General features: G+C 53.7%; 1 protein-coding gene across 1 annotated transcript in view; it reads right to left on the bottom strand.

The window, feature by feature from the left end:
- Positions 1 to 19,336, bottom strand: part of PDE2A (phosphodiesterase 2A) — a gene marked incomplete at its 5' end in the record, with an annotated part of 88,819 nt that extends 69,483 nt beyond the window's left edge. The window contains one exon of the mRNA XM_079707799.1: positions 19,266 to 19,336. Coding sequence (XP_079563925.1) covers positions 19,266 to 19,336 — 71 coding nt within the window. The remainder of the gene's footprint in view (positions 1 to 19,265) is intronic.
- Between the last annotated feature and the right edge of the window lie 448 nt (positions 19,337 to 19,784).

Genomic DNA, 19,784 nt, shown 5'->3' with positions numbered 1-19,784 from the left:
GTGTCTCTTATTCCCCAGGTACAGGTCTTGTGCAAGCTCGTGCAGTGAAACAGTATCTGGAACAGCAGAAAGTCAGGCCTTGGGAATCCCAGTCCAGAGCCCACTCCCCACCCCCATCCAAGTCAGACTAGGCCTTCGTTACCTGCGGAGGCACCGTCAGTACAGAGGAGGCACACTCGTCCCCCTACTAGAGTGACTGAGAAGATGACAGAGCCTAATATGGAACCCCCTTTACTTCCTTCTTCCTCAACAACAGGCCCTGTGTCAGGGCAGTGCGGACCCAAGGATGCAGCGGACAGCATCCAGTGGAGGGATGGCCCACAGCTCTCCCTCTCAGGGCTGCAACTAGGGAAGACAGGCTCTGGGGAACTCAGAAGGGGCAGGGAAATGGCTGGAACTGGACAGGGAACATCTCATTTAATCCTCACTGTAACCTGTTACAGATGAGAAGACAGGAAAGCGACTGCCCTAACCACTACCAGCCAGCAGGTGCCTGAACCAGGACTTGAACGCAGGTCTCTTGGGGTCAGTGAAAGTTGGAGGGCCTGGCGGAAGCCTGTCTGCCAGGGTGGAAACAGCTGCTCCAGGAAGGGGGCGCTATCTAGGCCTGTTCAGAGGTACTTCCCAGTAGGAATGTGGGGAGGGTCCCAAGCCCTGCTCTGGCCCCCACTCCTCCCAGCACCAGCTGTCCCCCTCCCCACGTCAGAAAGATGACAGTGCTTGGCTAGATTCTGCCACCTGTCAGGTACCAATCTCTCTCTCTCAGAGCTAATTTTTCCTGTGATTGTTAACACTGTCAGTGGCGCCTGGCAGCTATTCTGGGAGCTCGTGTGCCCTCAGAGGCGCCCCATCTGCCCCCATCAGCCTCACTCTCTCCAGACTCCTGAGGGAGGAACCAGCAAAGACTAAGCGCCTACTGCATGCCCTGGTGGTAAGAAGCACTCTACACCTGCTAATGCAGGGGACACGTGTTCGAGCCCTGGTCCGGGAAAATCCCACATGCCGCGGAGCAACTAAGTCCGTGAGCCACAACTACTGAGCCTGCGTGTCTGGAGCCTGTGCTCCGCAACAAGAGAGGCCGCGATAGTGAGAGGCCCGCGCACCGCGATGAAGAGTGGCCCCCGCTTGCCACAACTAGAGAAAGCCCTTGCACAGAAACGAAGACCCAACACAGCAAAAATAAATAAATTAATTAATAAACTGCTACCCCCAACATCTTCAAAAAAAAAAAAAAAAAAGAAAACCACAGCTTTTCTCCTTTAAAAAAAAAAAAGAAGCAGCACTCTACATTCATTATCTCATTAAATTGTCCATTGAGGTCTCTGAAGGCTCTCCTCCACCTCCTGCAGGTCCTGACCCCTGGCCTCCCTGCCTGCCCTCCCCCGACCTCACAACACCCACCCCAGGATCAGCCTCTGGGGCAGGGTAACCCCACAGCAATAGGTACGCACAGGTGTCTGAGAACGGGTAGTTTCATTCTCAGCTGCAGGGCCCACGGTGGGGGGCAGTGGGGAGAGCAAGGGGAAGGCGTAGGGTCGGCAGGCTGAAGGTGAGAGGGAGGGGAAAGGGAAAGCAGGGGGAGGGGCAGGCAGGGGACCCACGCCAGCCTCACTCCACGTACACACACCCCGCACGCTGAACCTGGGCCACAGCCCGGATGATTGACCCACGGTGCCACACTCCCCTGGGCCTAAGTTCCTGGAAGGCAGCGCTGCAGGGATGAACGATCGACTGCCTCTCAACCTCCTCCTACTGCCTGGAGGCTGCCTCCTCCATGCAGCCTCCGAGGCTGATCAGTGTCACCGTCAGGGTGAGAGTCTGGGGGCCCCCTTTGGACAATAAGCAATGACTCCCCTCATCCCTTCCTCAGCCCAGCACTCTCCCTATTCCTCAGGAACCTGGTTTAGGTAGATGGGCAGTGCAGGGGCCGACATGGAGGCTGGTGTGTGCATGTGCTAAGTCAGTAGAAGAGAGGAGTTGCAAATACAAAAGTGAGCCATGCGACCCGGGTTCAAATCCCAGTTCCTCCATCTTCTGGATATGTGACCTGTGCAAGTTACTTAACCTCTCTGAGCCTCAATTTCCTTATCTGTACAGTGGGGTTACCAATAGTACTCAACTAACATGATGAATGAGATTATACATGCAGAACTCTGGCACAATGCTTCGCATACAGTATTTTTTGATACATGAAAGCTTTTAATACTGTTACTGTGAGCGTGTATGTGCATGCATACACATGTATGCATGTGTGGGTTGCCTTGGAAGGTCCGGGGGGATTTCTGGCACTCTAGCAAGGGGGTGTAGACTGCTCCCTAACCCTTGACTCCCCTAGAGTAGGGTCTGCAGCCACACTTTCAGCTCAGTCACAGAGAAGGAGAACTGCTGCACCCCAAAAAACCCACCTGTGCTGGGTGAGGCTGTGTAGGAGAGATGGATGGCTTGGTGGCCACCAGGTAGGACTGGTGATTAGGAGGCTAACGGCCCAGCATCCGGAAAGGAATGGGAGGGAGACTGAGCCATGGGGCCATCCAACAAAGCTGTCAGGCCCAGCAATGCTGCACAGTGGGAAGGAGAGAAGCAAGGGACAGCTTCAGGTAGGGGAAGTGTAGACGAGCCAAGGGCCAGGCAGCCAGGCCCAGTCTAGTGCTGACCCGTTACTGAGTGATTATCTTGGGGCCTCAATTTCTTCATCAGAACAATGGGGTCAAATGTCTCTCTCTGCCCAGATAAGTTCCAGCCTCAGCAGGCCCAATATCAGACGCGAGGGCCAGGGAGAGCCCTGGGGAGAATGTGAGGAGCTCAGAGATGCCCTCACCTCTTGTACCAGTGCCCAACTCAGTCAAGGATCCCTGAGGGTGTGGAGTAAGGGGAAGTGGCACTGTGTCGGGGCTGGCAGCCCAAAGACCCAAGTTTGATTCAATTTCTGACCCCAATCTCTTGCTGACCTTAGCCAAGCCCCTGACTTCCCCAGGTTCTTCCCTGGATGCCCTCCCCCACTAACTTCCCACCCACACCCAATCCTTCCAAGGCAGGAAGGGCCATAAGCACAGCCCTTGCCTATGCAAATTTCATTAAAACGGAGGGGAAAGTCACCCATGGGCCCTCCCCACCCACCGGAGGTAGTGGTTACCTGGAAAAATTCTGGCCAGCAAGTCTGGGGCAAGAGGTCCTAGCTGGGGTCTAGCTGGACCCTGGCAGAGCCCATAGTCTCAGTCTATCTCTAAGGACCTCATCGAGCTTAATCAAGTCACTTTCCCTCTCTGAGCCTCAGTTTTCCCATCCCTAAAATTAAACAAGCAACAACAATAAAATTCTTCAGGGGCTCCTCTTACCCTGTGGGACAAACTGCAAACTCCTCACTGCGTCCACTCCTTTCCAGTCCTTCCCCAGGCTCCACTCCTCCTGTGCTCCCCACTGCAGACCCCACACTTAGGCTGTCCTGGACTTTTATCAATCTCTCGTCCCTCTTTAGGTTTCACCTCTGGAGTCATGCCTTGTGGTTCACCTGTTCACCTCCAGACTTCTGTCTCTCTCTCTCTTTTTTTTTTTTTGGCTTGCAGAATCTTAGTTCCCCAACCAGGGATTGAACCCAGGTCCCAGCAGTGAAAGCACTGCGCCCTAAAGACTGGACAGCCAGGGAATTCCCTGGACCTCTGTCTCTCCACTGGAAAATCCCCTCCTCGCTCAATAGGGCTAGAAGAAGTATCACCCCCTCTGCAAAGCCTTTTGCACAGCCCCTGGCAGAGCTAAGCCAGACCCCCCCGGCCCCGCAACAGAGCCACCAGTGGCTGACACACCTTCTCTGGAGCCTAGACCAGGAAGTGTCCCCATTTCACTCTGAGCTCCCAAGGGTGAGGGTCAGGCTGGGCCTCATTCCCAGGGGGTGAAGGTGGTGGGTAGCTCAGGGCCTCCAACAGGGAAGGGGCTTAGGGACATGGAAGGAAGGAAGGAGGAAGGGAGGGAGGAATGAAAAGAAAGAGATAAGAAAGGAAGGACAGAGAGATACAACTGTCCTCAAGGTCCCCTTGGACCTAACAATCTGAATGAATTCTAGTCCACTCCAGGTGGAGCCCCCATGCCTGGTCCTGCCCCATCTCTCACTCCCCTTTGGCCCCTGTCACACACACCAGTACAAAGGCCCAGAGTCAGAGGTCTCTGGCCTCTGCCGCTGCATTCTGACTGGAGGCTAAGAACATGCCTGGTCGTCATAGTGATGCTGCGATGCTGTCATCAGTAATTCATCACCCAGGCCCTGGGAAGCCAGTGAGGTATGAGGAGAGCTGGTCAGAACTGATCAGAGAGGCCACTTGGGGCAGGAGACTTGGGGTTGTGGGCCTGGGGGAGGGTCAGGGATTAAACTTTAATGGCCCCATCCAGCTGTGTCCTTCCCTCAGCCTCCCAATGCCCTGGTAGGAAGGAGGAGCCCAGACCTTTCCCCAGTCTGTCCTGTGCACCTACTGTTTGTCCATCTCAGTCCAACCTCAGAGGTGGGGGTCAGTGAAGGCTGGAATAGGAAGTCCCCACCGCAGGGCTTGTGAGCAGTGTCCAGGCCCTGCTGTCCTCAGTAGAGCAGGGGGACATCCCTCCTCATGTCACAGGGGTTGAGAAGGGGTGGAGGAAGTAAACCCATATGTTGTGCCCTCTCCAAGCAGGCATTCCTAAGAAGTAACTCATTTAATCCTCCCAGCAAATGTACAAGGTCGGAATTATTACTGCATTTTGCAAATGCCTGGATGTTCTCTCTGCCTAAATCCTTCCAGCCAGTTCCATCCCCTCCTCCGGGAAGCCTTTCAGGATGCCCCACAGAGCACTCATACCCCCTCCTCTGAACTCCCAGTGATGGTGAGCGAAGGTTCTGGTCTCCCCAGTCAGACTGGACTGCTGGCTCCTCCTCCCAGCCAGGGTTGTGTAGGGCACACACGGTGGACCCTTTCATCCCAGCAACCCTCCTGGCAACCGGAAGACAGAGGCTGGGGCTGTCCGTGGTCCTGAACCCTCCCAGGCCTTTCCCTGGAAGTCTGGTTCTTTCTGTTGGAAGTCACCTGTTCCTCTCAGCCTGGGAGAGAAAGGCCAGATGCCACCTGTGAGGTACCCCTGCCCTCCTCTCACCTAGTTCCTTTATTCACAAAACCTTGAAACAAGGAACCCATATGGAGCTGGAGAATGGAAATGAAACTAACATGCATTCACTCAACAAGCATTTATTGAACACCTACTATGCGTGGCCCTGCGAATGGAGCTTGAGATACAATAGTAAACAAAACAGACCTAATTCCCGCCCTTTTGGAGATTTTGGTTCTGTAAAGTCAGTACTGTGGTTTGCTTTACATGTCACATTAACCCATTCGATCCTTACAATATATACAAAGGTGGATTTTTTTTTTTTTTTTTTTTGCGGTAAGCGGGCCTCTCACTGTTGTGGCCTATCCCATTGCGGAACACAGGCTCCGGACGCACAGGCTCAGCGGCCATGGCTCACGGGCCCAGCCACTCCGCAGCATGTGGGATCTTCCTGGACCGGGGCACAAACCCGTGTCTCCTGCATCGGCAGGCGGACTCTCAACCACTGCACCACCAGGGAAGCCCCACAAAGGTGGATATTATTATGCCCATTTTACAGTGAAGGAAATGGAAGCTTAGGGTGATAAAGGAACTGCCCAAGGCCACACAGCTAGTATCCAGTAAAGGTGGGATTCAAACTGAGGCTTGACTGACCCCAAGTCTCATTCTTATTCTGTTCCTAGGTGGAGAAGGGGTCACAGACATAGTCCCTGCCCACAAAGAGTTCATAATCTAGTTTACCTGTCCCAGTTCTCCAATCAGCACCACTGGAAAGTGTTCCTTGAGTCTTACCTGAATCCCTCCTGCTGCAGCTCTGACTTGCCCTCTCTTTGTTGGGAGCTCAGCAGGGCAGAGGACCAGCTTTCATCCCCTTGCAGACACCTGGGGTCCTTCCATGAGCTCCCAGCCCTTTCTCCACCCCTACCTTGCACAGAGGTCTCCTTCCACAGGAGGGAGTGAGGTGGGTGCTCTAAAAATACCTTAATCCCTCCCTGCTCGTGCCCTAATTAAGCTGAGTGAGTCATTACTTTAAGTAATTTATTGCTAGTTACATAATTGCTTTAATATTTGGGTCTAGGACTGGGGAACAAAGAGCTCCCCTTCTTTTAGGGGAATTGCTAGTCCCCAGGGGAGTTTATGGCCCCTGGTGGAGATAAGGACACAAGTGGAATCATGGTGGACAAGCCCCTGCTCTAGTCTGGACCAATATATGGCCATTTCCACCTGGGCCACAGGGCACACCTGATCCATGCAGGGGCAGGTTTGGGGGAATACCAACTCCCTAATCTGTCACCTACTCTGTAGATTTCTGAGGCCACCACTCCCAGCTGACCCAGCCCTCAGACCCAGAGCCTACCCTCAGGATACTATGGCCTGAGCATCCCTTCCTTTCCCTGGCCTCTTGCCTCTTGGCCTCTACCAGTCCACGGGAACCAAGGCTCAGAAAGGGCAAGCCGTTCCTTGGTGTCTCCCAGCATACAGAGGCAGTCCCCTCTCTGCGCCCAGGTTGTCAGCTCAAGGAAACCCCAGCACCTCTCACAGCCCTAGAAGAAGTCACCTCCAATGGGGAATGACTGCAAAGGGCACAAGGGAAGTCTCGGGGGATGATAAAAATATGCTTTCCTTGATTGAAATGGTGGTTATATGACTGTAGAGATTTACCAAAACTCATTGAATCATATACTTTAAATTGGTGATTTTATTGTATGTAAATTATACCTCAATAAAATGAATGTAAAAAAAATTTTAAAAAGCAGTCACACCCCCACCTTCTGGGTCCCCATCGCATAACAGCTGTGCAAAATCGGCAGCCATGCAGAAACTGAGGCGGGGAGGTCCAGAGAACCAGCTACAGAGGGCACATAGTAGGTGCTCACACTGTAGATGTTGGTTTCATTCAGTTCCAATTAGCAAGGACTAAATAGGCACCTCCTGGGTGCACTTGACTTGATCTCATTAGCTCTCCTCCTGCTCTCACGCGGCCCAGGGAGGGAGCTGAACCGCGCACCACGTGCATCACAAGCTTTGTCTCAGTTAATCCTCGAAGCAGCCCTAATGAGGTGGGCTCTATTATCATCCCCCTTTTACAGACGAGGAGACAAAGGTGGTAGAACTCAGCACAGGTCCTGCTGCTAAGAAGTGGAGGAGCTGAGAGCTGAACCAGGAGGCAGTCCCCAAGGCTTGGGCGCATAATCACTCGCCTCTACCACCTCCCTTTCCCACACTAAGCGGCATGGGTTAGGAAGCCATGCACGGAAGTCGTGCCTCTGACCCCAGGCCTCCAATAATGAGGTTTTCACTCGGCTTAGAAGTAGAGGGGAGCACACCCAAGCAAAGATGGCAAGTGAGCGTGTGTGTGTGAACTCAGAGAGGTGGCAAGAGGCAGAGCCACCTTCGGGAAGGAGGGAACTGGGTCAGGTAACAAGCCTGGAAGAAACGCAAAAGAAATCAGAGTCTGAAAAACTGAGGCAGAGGGCATCCAGCTGTGCCAGCCAGTGAGTTAAATGCCTGCTCAGGCCCTGAGTAGCCAGGGCTCCTCGCTGCTATTCCTGACTCACTCCCCCCAAAGTTTGTCTCTGCCTAGTTTCTCGGCCCTAATCGCCCACTCAGAACTCAGTCACCATCTCACGGGGCACAGGCCAAAAGCCTTCATCCCCAAACTTGTAAAGACTGGTTGCAAAACATAGCAGTGATGCTATGTGGCACAGGAGAGCTCTGAGGTTGGGGAGTATGGAAGGACCACCAAGACCTGTTGAATGATAGGAGTTAGCTGGTGAAGGGAGGGGGCGTCGAGGAAGGGTGTTCCAGGCCAGAGGAACAGCATATGCAACAGTCCAGAGGTAAGAGGTGGGGAATCCAAGGTAGCTCGATCTGGCTACCTGATGGGTATTCTGTGTTTATGCTGAGCATGAGTGTTTCTGTGGTTGTGCACCATGCATGTGCTGAATCCACATCTGTGTTGCATGTCTGCGGTCTGTATGCCTGGGTTATACACAAGGGTACTGGGGTTCATTCTGTTTCTTCTGTGTCTAGGTCGATCTTTAGACTTATCCTGTGTCTGTTTCTCAGTGTGTATTGATATTTGTGTTGTGGGACTCTCCATGTCTGTGGGCTGTGGTCCGCTTCTTTGTATGTTGGCTTCTGTGTCTGTTTTTCTCTTTGTTTGGGTTTGTTTCTCCCATGCCTGGAGCTGTGTTTTTGTGGCCAGGGCAGTTGGTCCCTGAGAAGAAGCCTGGGCCAGGGGTGCTAGAGCCGGCATGCAGCCATTCACAATAGCACCTAACGACTGTCAAGCACTTAGTGGGGTGGCAAGTTGCACTGGAGATACTAATTACCACTGATACTGAGTCAGCAGCCTGAGGTTCAGCAGAGGCTGAAAGTGGGTCCCCACTGGGCACTGGGATGAACTGGCTGGCCAAGGCCCCTAACTGCCCCAGCACCAGGAGGGGCCACCTCCCTTATTCATCCCCCAGGGAGGCCCGAGGCCCAAGCCCTGAACAGCAAGAAGGACTGAGATCAAACTCCAGCATGAAGGTCTCAAAAGGGAGGACTTTAAATAGACTTGGCAGTAGACAGGTCATAAGTGTTATTAAGAGATGAGGCAGCAGTGATACAGCTTTGCTCTTGGGGACCACGGTCTGAGGGGGTGGCTTATGGGTGCCATGGATGTGTGCTCTGGAGTGTGGAAGCCCCAGGGAGGATGAGGCAGGGAGGGATGCCCCTGGAGGGGGATCTAGAGCTGTCACACATCCCTGCATAGGTGGGCAGAGACTGGGGAACTAGGGCCATAGCTGAGGCAGGTGAGCTGGGGGGTGGGCGCTGTCACTCCTCCCCTGACCTGTCGATGCAACTCACATGTCCTCTGCCACCCCTGATGCAGCCTTCTTGCCTCTCACTTGGGTCTCCACACCAGCCTCCTCACTGGCCCCTCCAACTCACCCTTCACTTGGAGCTTCCTAAATCCGAAGTTGACCATGGCCTGAGTGACATTGTGTAGCAGCCCCAGTGCTGCCCAGACAGGGAGCAGGGCAGTCATGGCAGGAAGTAGTTCCAACCCAACCGCAGATGACTGGGTACACCCACCAGGCCTCACTGGACATGACAAAGTGGGCATTCAGAGGCAGGGCTTGACTTCTGGCTCCAGCTCTGAGACCTACTGGCTGTGTGACCTTGGGCAAGTCAGCACCCTCTCTGGGCTTCAGTTTCCTATCATCCATTTGTCCCTCCAGATCTCCACCCTTTTCTGCCATTCTCTGTGCCCCAGAGGATGACTTCTAACGCTGCTTCATCAAGCTCCCTTGCCCTCTAGCCTCCAATCCAGTTCTGCCAGTGAGGGCAGGAGACCAGAGAGAGAAGTGAGAAGGCTCAGGGTATTTACACCCTCTCCCACCCCACCTCCTTTGACAGCCTCTGTAGGGCAGCCCTCATCCGGGACCCGGCTTGGATCTGGAGCACTCTCCTTGCTCCTTGGGCCTCTCAGATGCTAGTCCTAAGTGCCTCCACACGCCCTGTTGGTTCCCTTAATCCTACCCCACCTCTGTAAGTGTTGCTGCATCAAACTGCCTTCATTTAAACCATTTGAGTGTGTCATCTGTTTCCCCTCTACAAAATAGGGCTAGCTCCTTGAAGGCTAGTTGAGGGGACTGAAGGAGGTGATTTGAACATACAGTTGGCCCTCCAATCTGCAGGTTCTGCATCCATGGATTCAACCAACCATGGATCAGAAATATTTGAAAAAAAAAAATTCCAGAAAGTTCCACAAAGCAAAAGTTGAATTTGCCATTTACATAGCATTTACATTGTATTTACAACTACTTACAGATCATTTACATTACATTAGTTATTATAAGTAATCTAGAGATGATTTAAAGTACATGGAGGTTATATGCAAATACTATGCCATTTTAAATAAGGGACTTGAGCATTCTCGGAGCTTGGTGTCCACAGAGGGACCAGGATACCGAGGGACAACTGCATAAAGGGCACTCTGTAAATACTGTTCTCTCCATCTAGCCCCTAAACTCCACTCCACTTGAAGTTTTAAGGTAACTTGGGGACTTCCCTGGTGGCACAGTGGTTAAGAATCAGCCTGCCAATGCAGGGGACACAGGTTCAAGCCCTGGAGATCCCACATGCCGCGGAGCAACTAAGCCCATGTGCCACAACTACTGAGCCCGCGTGCTGCAACTACTGAAGCCCACGCACCTAGAGCCTGTGCTCTGCAGCAAGAGAAGCCACCGCAATGAGAAGCCTGCACACCGCAAAAAAGACCCAATGCAGCCAAAAATAAATACACAAATAAATTAATAAAAAAAGAAAAGATAACTTGGAATTCTCTGGTTTTGGAAGGATGCAATACTGGGCTGTCTGCTCCTCTCCTCTGCTACCCTAATTCCCGCCCAGCCCCCAGCCCCAGGAAGCCTCTATCCCTGCTCCACCCAGAGCCATTGTCTGAGCCCCCAGACAGGGGCCTCCCACCCTAGACCCCCAACGACTCAGCACAAAGGAAGCTGTGTGTCTGTCTGCCTGTCTGCTCCCTCCCCACCAGTGCTGAACCAGCAAAACCACCGCAGAGTTGGCCAGTCCTACCCATCGCACTCCTACCTCCACCGGAGTGTCCTCACATCCAGCCCCTTGCTTCCAATCCCAAATCTCCGGGAAGACAAATTTCTCTCCAGTTCCCCCTAGGAAGGGGATCTCCCTGCCTCCAGGTGGACAGTCTAACCTCACACCTTCCCCCAGCCCAGGCCGCCAGGGGGAGCACTCTGGGGCTCAAACCTCCTCTTACAGAATGGCAGAGGCATGTCCTCTGGTCCCTCCATGGCAGCTGCAGATTAACAAACTTCAGAGAGTTTGCCACCAACTTCCCTGCTAGGGCAGGAGTCTCATTTCCCACGTCCCTAACCAGGCTGCCCAGCCCCTGCTCTCACCTCCCTACCCCATGGACAGGAAGCTCATCCTTCTTTCCCAGGGCAGCCCCTTCCCTATGGGGCTACCCTGGCCCCCTCACATTGAGCCAAGCTGGGCCTCCAGGACTCCCCCAAATCCCAGCAAAGTCTCAGTACTAGGAGACCAAGGAGAGATTTTAGGGAAAGCCTTGAATATTAGAACAACAGAAACCTACAAAGACATCTGATACAAAGATAAGGATATTGAGGCTTCCAGATGAGGCCCCTCCCTGGTTCCACCCCACTGCTGGACTCTCCTGCATCGAGTCTCCACGTTCCACGAATGACAGACTTCACAAGTTCCTGGAAGGAGTATCACAGCAAGCAGAGGCTCTGGTAGAAACTTCAAAGGCAGCATCTGAGGCCTGGGAGGATTGGAAATGCCCAGGTACAGGAGGTGGCCTCATGTCACAGACTTGAACCTCTACTCTGAGCTCCCTGCCTGCTCCAGAGGCTGGAGGGAGGGAGGCCTTCCAGGCCAGACATACCCCCTCTCTCTGCTCCAAGCCTTGCCATCCCTCCCTGGATCCTGCTGTGAAACCTTGAGCTAATCACTAACTCCACTCTGGGACTTCAATATTTGCATCTATATAACGAGAAGACTGGACTGAGAGTCCCTGAAACTCTCTAGTGGGGAAGAGGTGCAGCCATTAAGAGTTCCCAGGGAGAATGGAAGCTAGACACCTCTCAGCCATGTCCAGAATCTCAGTCTGATGGCCCAGGATCCTGGCTGGCCCCATCTGAGCCTGGACACAGAAACAATCTGTTCCTTCCAGGGTCCTCACTGACTAGAAGCGGGCCAGAGTCCCCGGGGGGAAGCCCAGCCCCGCACATGACAGCCCCTTCAGGCTAAGTCCACACACATCTTGCCTCTCCCTTTAGGCAGGTGTTACCCAGGAGAGAAAGTGTTGAGTAGCTATACCTTGAGCATGGCCTTGCTGTCAGCAGAGCAGGTACCTTCACACACATCCACTCATCTGTGCTCTCCCGCTCGGACATGTTCACCCACATACACAGACATATACATCTATACAGCATTACTAGAACAATGTACATAACACTGTACACACAGGCACACATACAAACAAGCCACCATCTACCAATAACTCAGGCATAAAAATGGACATTCACATGTTCACACATATGAATATGTCCACACTTTTATACAAACACTGATCCACACACTCTTACCCTCTCAGACCCATATACACACAGGTACAACTGGAAATTCACATTCACACACACACACACACACAGAAACACAAAGAAACCAACCAATCTCGCCCCCATCTAAGTATCAAGGAAATCATCATCCAATAGAAATCCAGACACCAACTGCAATGTCAATCTAAATCCATTTCCAAATCTAAGCCTGCCCCAGAACTGTGAGGAAAAAATTTCTTGTTTCCAGGTTCAACCCCTCCAGCATGTCTGTCCCTGCCGTGTGGGTTCCAGTCTCTCCAGCCTACTTCCTCCCTATGCCATTTCAGCAGGGCCCTCTCACGCCCAGCACGATGCAAGTGGAGAACAATGGACTGCCCTCTCCCCACCCTTCATCTCTGCTCCTTTTCCAGCCTCTTCAAACATAAAGGCGGCTAGAATGGACTGTGTGTGACAGCACCCCTGCTGGAGATATGTGGCATTACAGCACAGCTCTATGATACATGGTCATCACTCCCCAGGCTGTGGTGGAGGGGAATAGGTAGAAGGGAGAGGAAGAAGGAGAAGTCAAGAAGTGTGCCGGAAGAAGAGGAGCAAAATTCTGGGAGCAGCAAGAATGGAGTTCAGAAGTCTCAGGCTCTCTTGGGTATCTCTACTCCAGTCCAATCACTCCAGGACTGTAAGCTCAATTCTCCCAAAGCCCAGCTCTACTCAGGTCCTGCCTCTGCTCAAAACCCTTGGGTAAGTCCTAGTGGGCCACAGCAAGAAGTCCAAACAAAGCCTGGAGTTAGGTCTCTGGGGCTGGCCAGTCCATCTCTTGGTCTCATATCCCAAGGAGCCCAGCCCTTGCTTCTTACGTTTGAGCCAGGTCTTTGCTCAGCTGCTCCTTTGCCGAGATGTCTAATTTTCCATATCTTGCCTGTCCTTCGAGGCCTTGCCGTTGCCATCTGGGACAATAATCCATGGAAAGGGCAGGAGCTTTGGGGGGCAGACAGACCTGTTCTCTCGGTATTAGCTGAATACCTCTGGGCAAGTTATTTTCCCCTCTCAGATCCTGTCTCTTCATCCAGAAGACAGCAGTCTCTGGGGTTTGTGGTGAGGATTAAATGAGATCATAGATGTGAAAACAGTACTCTGGAAGCTGTAAACTTCTGTGTGAACGTGTGAAAGTCATAATTATGGCTTAATCCTTTTATCCCTGCACCCGCCAACACACAGCAGGCTGAGCGATCCCTGAGGGAAGGGATGGAGGCTGCTTCACCTTTGGGCCTCAAATATTCCAACATTCACCAGGGCCTGCCCCACCAGCCTCAGCAGCAGGGTGTGGATTTGGATCCAAGGTGGCAGTACAAAATGTACTCACTGCAAATTCACTAGAAACTACAACTCCCAGAATGACTCACAGACTGCCATGGGCGCGGCCACAGACCTAAGCCTTCATCAGGCCCTTTCCTCCATTGTTTTCCCTGGGGATTAGTCTCAGACCAGACAGGGCAGCCCAGGGAGGTGGTCACATGTCTCTGAGGCCCCTCGGCCCCTCCCACGGAGCATCCACACTTCTCACCATTCCCACCACCACTGCTCCATTTCAGACCTCTTTGTCTCTCCCACGGGATGACAGCTTCTGGGCTCACTAGCTCTGGTCTCTCCCCCTCCAGCCCACCACTGAATCTTTCTAAAAGGGTAGGTGAGTGTGGGTGGTTCATAATCGCAGCAGCGAACCTTTATGAGCACCTGCTGCATGCCTGGCGCTAAGCGCTCCACTTCCAGATCCTTCAGTTATCCTGCCAGGAAAGTATTATTATTCCCATTCCATTATCCACATGGGATTCAGAGAAGTTAATTAAGTTGACCAGGACCATACAGAGTAAAGTTGCTGAAACTGGAACCTATGTCTGTCTGCTACCTTCTCTATTCTATTTTCAAAGCTTCCTCTGAACCCAGGGTAGCCATCTGAAGTGTGAGAGCCCAGAAGACACAGGGTTCTCATATCTCAGCAACTACACTGTTGGGAAGTCCTCCCAGTTGTCTGATTTAAATCCTTTCTGCTGCACCAAGCCCGTTGCCTCCTGTTTTTCAGGGAAGGCAGTGAGAAGGGTGACTTCAGGGACTTAAAGAAGTGGGTCACATCCCTGGGGACCCGGCCCCTCCCAGGGAATGGGTAGCTGAACAGTGGGAGATAAATGTGTTGAAAATATCTGTTACTAAATACATCTACTTCCCGAGAGGATGGGGTTGCTGACAGGGAGCCTGTAGCCCCTGTCCTGGAGGCCACAATCTTGTGGCTCTGACAAACTGAGGGGCTCAAAGCAGCAGACAAGGCTGCTCTGGCTGTCCTGGGGGCTGGGGCAGAGGGGGTGGGAGGCCAGCATGGAAGGGGGTGACGTTTCATCCACCCAGCCAAAGCTGCCAAGCCCAAGCTGGTTTATTTGCATATTACTTTGCATTCATTTGCATGCCACTTTCTGGAAGGGGCCCACTTTCTTCAGCCCCTGCCTCTCCCTCATTTCCAGAGTCTCTGTTTGTTCACTGAACACCCCATTCTCAAACAACGAGGAGACCCTCAGCAGGCCCAAGAATCTGCACCAGGCCGACATGTCAAAGCTGTTGGGGGACACCTTGGTGGCAGAAAGTGCTTCCTCTACTCTAACCTCAATTCCTTCACTCCTCTCCTACTCCATCTCTGCCCAGTCCTTCCCCCACCCTTGAACTTCACACTTGGGCCACTTTGAACTCCTATAGTCCTCACATAAACAAAACCATGTTTGTGCTCACCTCAAGGCCTTTTTTTTTTTTTTGCGGTACGCGGGCCTCTCACTGTTGTGGCCTCTCCCATCGCGTGGCTCCGGACACGCAGGCCCAGCGGGCGTGGCTCACGGGGCCAGCCGCTCCGCGGCATGTGGGATCCTCCCGGACCGGGGCACGAACCCTTGTCCCCTGCATCGGCAGGCAGACTCTCAACCACTGCGCCACCAGGGAAGCCCCTCAAGGCCTTTTTATGTGGCATTCCCTCTTCCCGGAGCTGTCTCTCAGTTCTGCCGGGAGAAGTGACTCTTCCTTTTAAGGCCAGCCCCAAGGCCCCTCCTCCTAAATTCCTTTGTCTGACACTGGCAGAGGTAGGAAAGACCACAGGCTTCCCTCCAAGTGGTCACTGGCTCTGTCCCCCTCCCTGAAGAGCTGCCATGTTTGGTTGGGCAGCAATCCATTGAATGGCGGCTGAAAGAAGGAAGGAAGGAATCCTGATGCCCCTCCCCTGTCTGAGCCCCTCCAGTCCCCCTCTCCCTGGATGACATCACTCACCTGCAGGAGGGGTGGGGCTAATAGTGTCTCTGCCTCCAACTCCCCCTCCTGTCCTGGGAAACTTCCCCTCATGCCCACAGCCCGCTCTTGTGAAGCCGGGAGATTCCATAGGCCCTCTGTGCTGGTAGGAAGTTCTCCTCATTGTCTATCCTCATGCCCTACTCTGGCCATGCCTGCTTCTTTATCTTTATTTTGGGAGAGGACGCAGGGGCTGCTCAATCTCAGCTTTACCATCTGTAGTTGGAATGAAGGCCACTGATCTCTCATAGCACTACTGAACCACTATGCCCCAGCCTGGCCCTGCTTGGGAAGAAGGACAGTGACCCAGGATGGAGAAATGACACAAGGCCAGGCAGCCTGGAGTAGCTGGGCCTACAAGGGAAGGGCTGCCCAAGAGGGAAGGGATGAGCATGCTGCCCCTGGGGGTATGTAAGCAGGGCTGGATAGATCTGCGGCCAAGCTGTAGAGAGGAGTGAAGTAACTGCTAGAAGGTGGCCCAGACGCTCTTCATGTCCTCTCCCCCTTGGAGGCTGCACTGAGCCTTGGTGCCCAGCCCTGTGCTGTGAGTGGGGTGGGGAAGCACAAGGAGGTGGCTCCTGCCTTTGAGGAACTCCTTGGCTGGCTGCGTAAGGAGCTCACACACAGGGGACATCACAGGGGAAGGCTGAATCGGGGCTGCATTCCTGACCCTGTACTGTCAGGGAGAAAGACTTCAGGGTGGGTCATGGGATCAGAGGGAGCGGGGAACCAAGGAGGGCTTCCTAGGGGAGGTTTGCTATGCAGAGGCCTTTCCCTAGCTCCCTAATTTTATGAGGAAAATCCAAGCCCCTACAAGCCCCTTAGCTTTGCACTTGAGACCCTACAGAATCTGGCCCCTTCTGCCTCTCTTCCTCTTCTCAACTCCCTTCTCACTCCTGCCAACCCAAACTCTCTTTGCCCCTTGAACACACTGTGCTTTCTCACATCTACCCACTTTTACAGGCTTTTTCCTCTGCCCTTCCCTGCCTGGGCAATTCTTATCCATCCCTCAAGATCCAGCTCAAATGTCTCTTCTTGGGCAGCCCTGGCTTGGTGCAGGCCCTCACTCCCACAGCTTCTCTCTGCCCAGCACTGTCCACTGTGTTTCCACTGCTGCCTTCCTCATCAGACTGGGCACTCCCTGAGAGTAAGGTCTGAGTCAGTGTCCTCTCTGTGTCTTCAGAGGCCAAGCCAGAGGGCACCAAACAGGCATTGGGGGATCTCTGTTGGGTAAAGGAATCAATGAATGAATGATTAGATGCAGGAATGGAAGCACACTGAGTGGGTAGATTGGAGAGGCCGAAGCAGCAGAAGCCTGAGGAGTGCAGGCTGGACGTGACAGCAGTGTAGCTGAGGCTGAGACTCCCAGTCCATTAAGACTGAAGGGAGGTATTGCTGGGAGTTCTGCCTCCCCCATTTGGCTAGATCCCAGCCAAGCCATCAGTAATCCCCAGGGACAAGAGGCTGGAGTGGGAAGCAGGAAGAGAGCCAGGAACTGTTTGGTGGGCAGGGGGAGCTGGGGGGTGCAGGAGCACAAAGGCAGTTAACCCTCACGGAGCAATCCAGCTCAGGCAACCAAGAGGTCCTGTGCAGGCCTGAAGGGGAAAAGGACTGAGGCTCAGCACCAGCCTCGCAGCTGGAGGAGAGTGACAATGCCACAGCTTTGGTTTCCCTGTCTGGGAAGAGATGGCTCTACAGTCTCCGACCCTCTGCACCCTGGCTAGAAACCCTACAAGGGTCCCTTCACTACCTTCCATGTCTGAGCCTTCCAAGAGCTTTTTCTTCCCCACATCTGGACCCTCGGAGGTCACGCCACTGCACCGCCCCCACCCTAGCCCAAGCCTGAGCCACTTCCATGCTCCCCTTCCCCATCCTCTTTCCCAAGCCCTCCAACCTCTCCCTTCAGAAAGCCCTGGTCTCATCTGCCCCTTGGCCCACGTGGCCCCAGACCTCACTCATACCCACACTGGTTTAGCCTCCACACTGGCCTCCTGGCTCCCACCCTTCCCTTCCAATTCAACCTTGACAGTGCCATTGAGGCAGCTTTCTAAATCCCAAATCTGATCATGTCTCTCTGTTGCACAAAACCTTTCTGGACTCCCCAGGGCCCTCAGGATAAAGCCCAAGAGGCCTGGAGTCCAAAGTCCTGCACGACGTGATTCCTGCCTACCCCTCCAGCTTCCTCACTGTTCCAGGCACACACCCCATCCCAACCCACGGCCTTTGCTTATACTGTGCCCACGCCCCACACCCACCTCTTAGCTTGATCTTGGTCTTTACTGCTTAATTATTTTCAAGCTATTTTATGTTAGGAAGCTTAGGAGGCCCCAGAGAGCAGAGCCATTATTGCCTATTTCTTCTCTGGATCTCCCCACAGGGTGTAGAATGAATTGTCCTGACCTCATGGAGGTGGTCACACATTCATCCACCCCCGCCTGGCCTCTGTGGGCCAGTGTCCCAGCTGTGTCCTCGACCACCAGGGGAAGGAAACAGCCACTCACACACACTCAGATGAACACATACTATAGACACACACACACACACACACCAGCCACACAAGCACCAACATACACACTCATGCACACTAGCACCATGATCACACACCCACACTGGAACACATGCTAATACAGACACTCCCATACACACACACACACACACACGGTAGTATTAATATTCACACACTAACACACACCAACATGAATACACATGGAATCAAACAACATGCTCAATATTGAGTCACTCTATTTTGCAGACACAGCACACATTAACATGCATGCCAATATACAAATTCAAACACACACACACACCCCTGCACACATACTCTCACAAAAACTCGATGAGAGTCACGCCAGGATGCTCATACACCCTGACAGGCTGCTGCACATCCAACCACCAAGGACCCCAGAACTCTACATGCCCCTCTACACCCCACATGTCCCTTGTACCCCCCACATGTATGCACACACACAGCCTCCCATAGCCTGGCACAGACCTGCACCACCACTGACTTGGAGACACATGTCACTTGCCTGCTACCTCGGCAGCCCTCAGATGGTGGAAGGGCATCTCCACAGAACCCCCCTCCACTCACCTGCACATGCATCTCGCTGCATGTGGGTGCTCACGAGGCTGGTGCACAGGAGCCTCATCCCAACCAGCCCCATGACTCTCTCTGGGATAGGGGCTTTGGGGACAAAGTTGCCTAAATTGGCAGCTCTGAATCCCAATCCTCATTCCATGGAGAGCAGTTGCCCCAGACCCTCTCCTGCTCCAGGGCCACTCTTATTCATAATTCATGTTCTCTCTCCCTACACACACACACACACGCGCGGGCGTGCACGCCCTGGTCTGGGACATCATCCTTCTCCAGAGTCCTGAATTAGTCTATCAGACTCCAGGGCTCCTTGGAAACACACACACACACACACACACACACACACACACACACACCGCCACCCACCCACACAGACCTCCCCCACCCCCAGCCCCTGAAGGGATGGTTCACGTTCATTATCAAGCCCTCCCATAGCCACCATCCCCTTCTATGGGACCCCAGCCCCAACACGCCCTAGGTTGATGTCAGGCACCCCCGCCCTGCACAGAGACCCTCCCTCTATGCTACAGTCCAGCAACAGGGTGCCCTGGAGCAGGATCGATCCTCCCACGTGGCCCAGCTCTACACCAACCCCAGCTCCTTGGAGGGACTCCCAGGACCCTGTCTGTGGCACCTCCTGCAGCCACTCACCCGGACCCCAGCCCCTCAATAGTACTCACGGCTCAGCCGGTCGCGCTGCCGGGCACTGCTGGCTCCTGCAGAGGATGGAGTGGCCGCATGCCTGCCCCATCGCTCCTCATCATCTGCCTCCCGAGCCAGACTAAAGTGGCACCTCGCCCTGTCCACCCTGCCCGGGGTTCCAGGCAGGGCGCCTGGCCCAGCAGGCACGGGGACCAAGAGCAGCAGCCTGTCCCCGACTCAGCCTGGACCCAACACCCCAATCCAGCCCTGCTGCCCTGGCTCCTCCTGCTTCTCCGGCTGCCACTGCCTCTGCCGCTAGGCTTACTCTGGGAGGAGGTTGGAGCAGGTCTGATAATGCAGAAGGGGGAGGGAGGAGGGAGGAGGAACAGAGAGGCCCAGACAGAGAGGGAGAGAGGGAGGGAGGGGTAGAGAGAGACTCTGGCTGGGAGAGAGGAAAAGAAAGACTCACACACAGAGGGAGAGACTGAGAGAGAGAAACAGACAGAGACAGGAAGGGGTAGAGAAACACATGAAGGAGAGGAGAGAGGGATCAAAGC

The sequence above is a fragment of the Hyperoodon ampullatus genome (genome assembly GCF_949752795.1).
Source record: "Hyperoodon ampullatus genome assembly, chromosome: 7".
Classification (NCBI taxonomy): Eukaryota; Metazoa; Chordata; class Mammalia; order Artiodactyla; family Ziphiidae; genus Hyperoodon; species Hyperoodon ampullatus.
The sequence above is the reverse complement of the archived record's forward strand: the minus strand, read 5'-3'. Positions and strand labels throughout refer to the sequence as shown.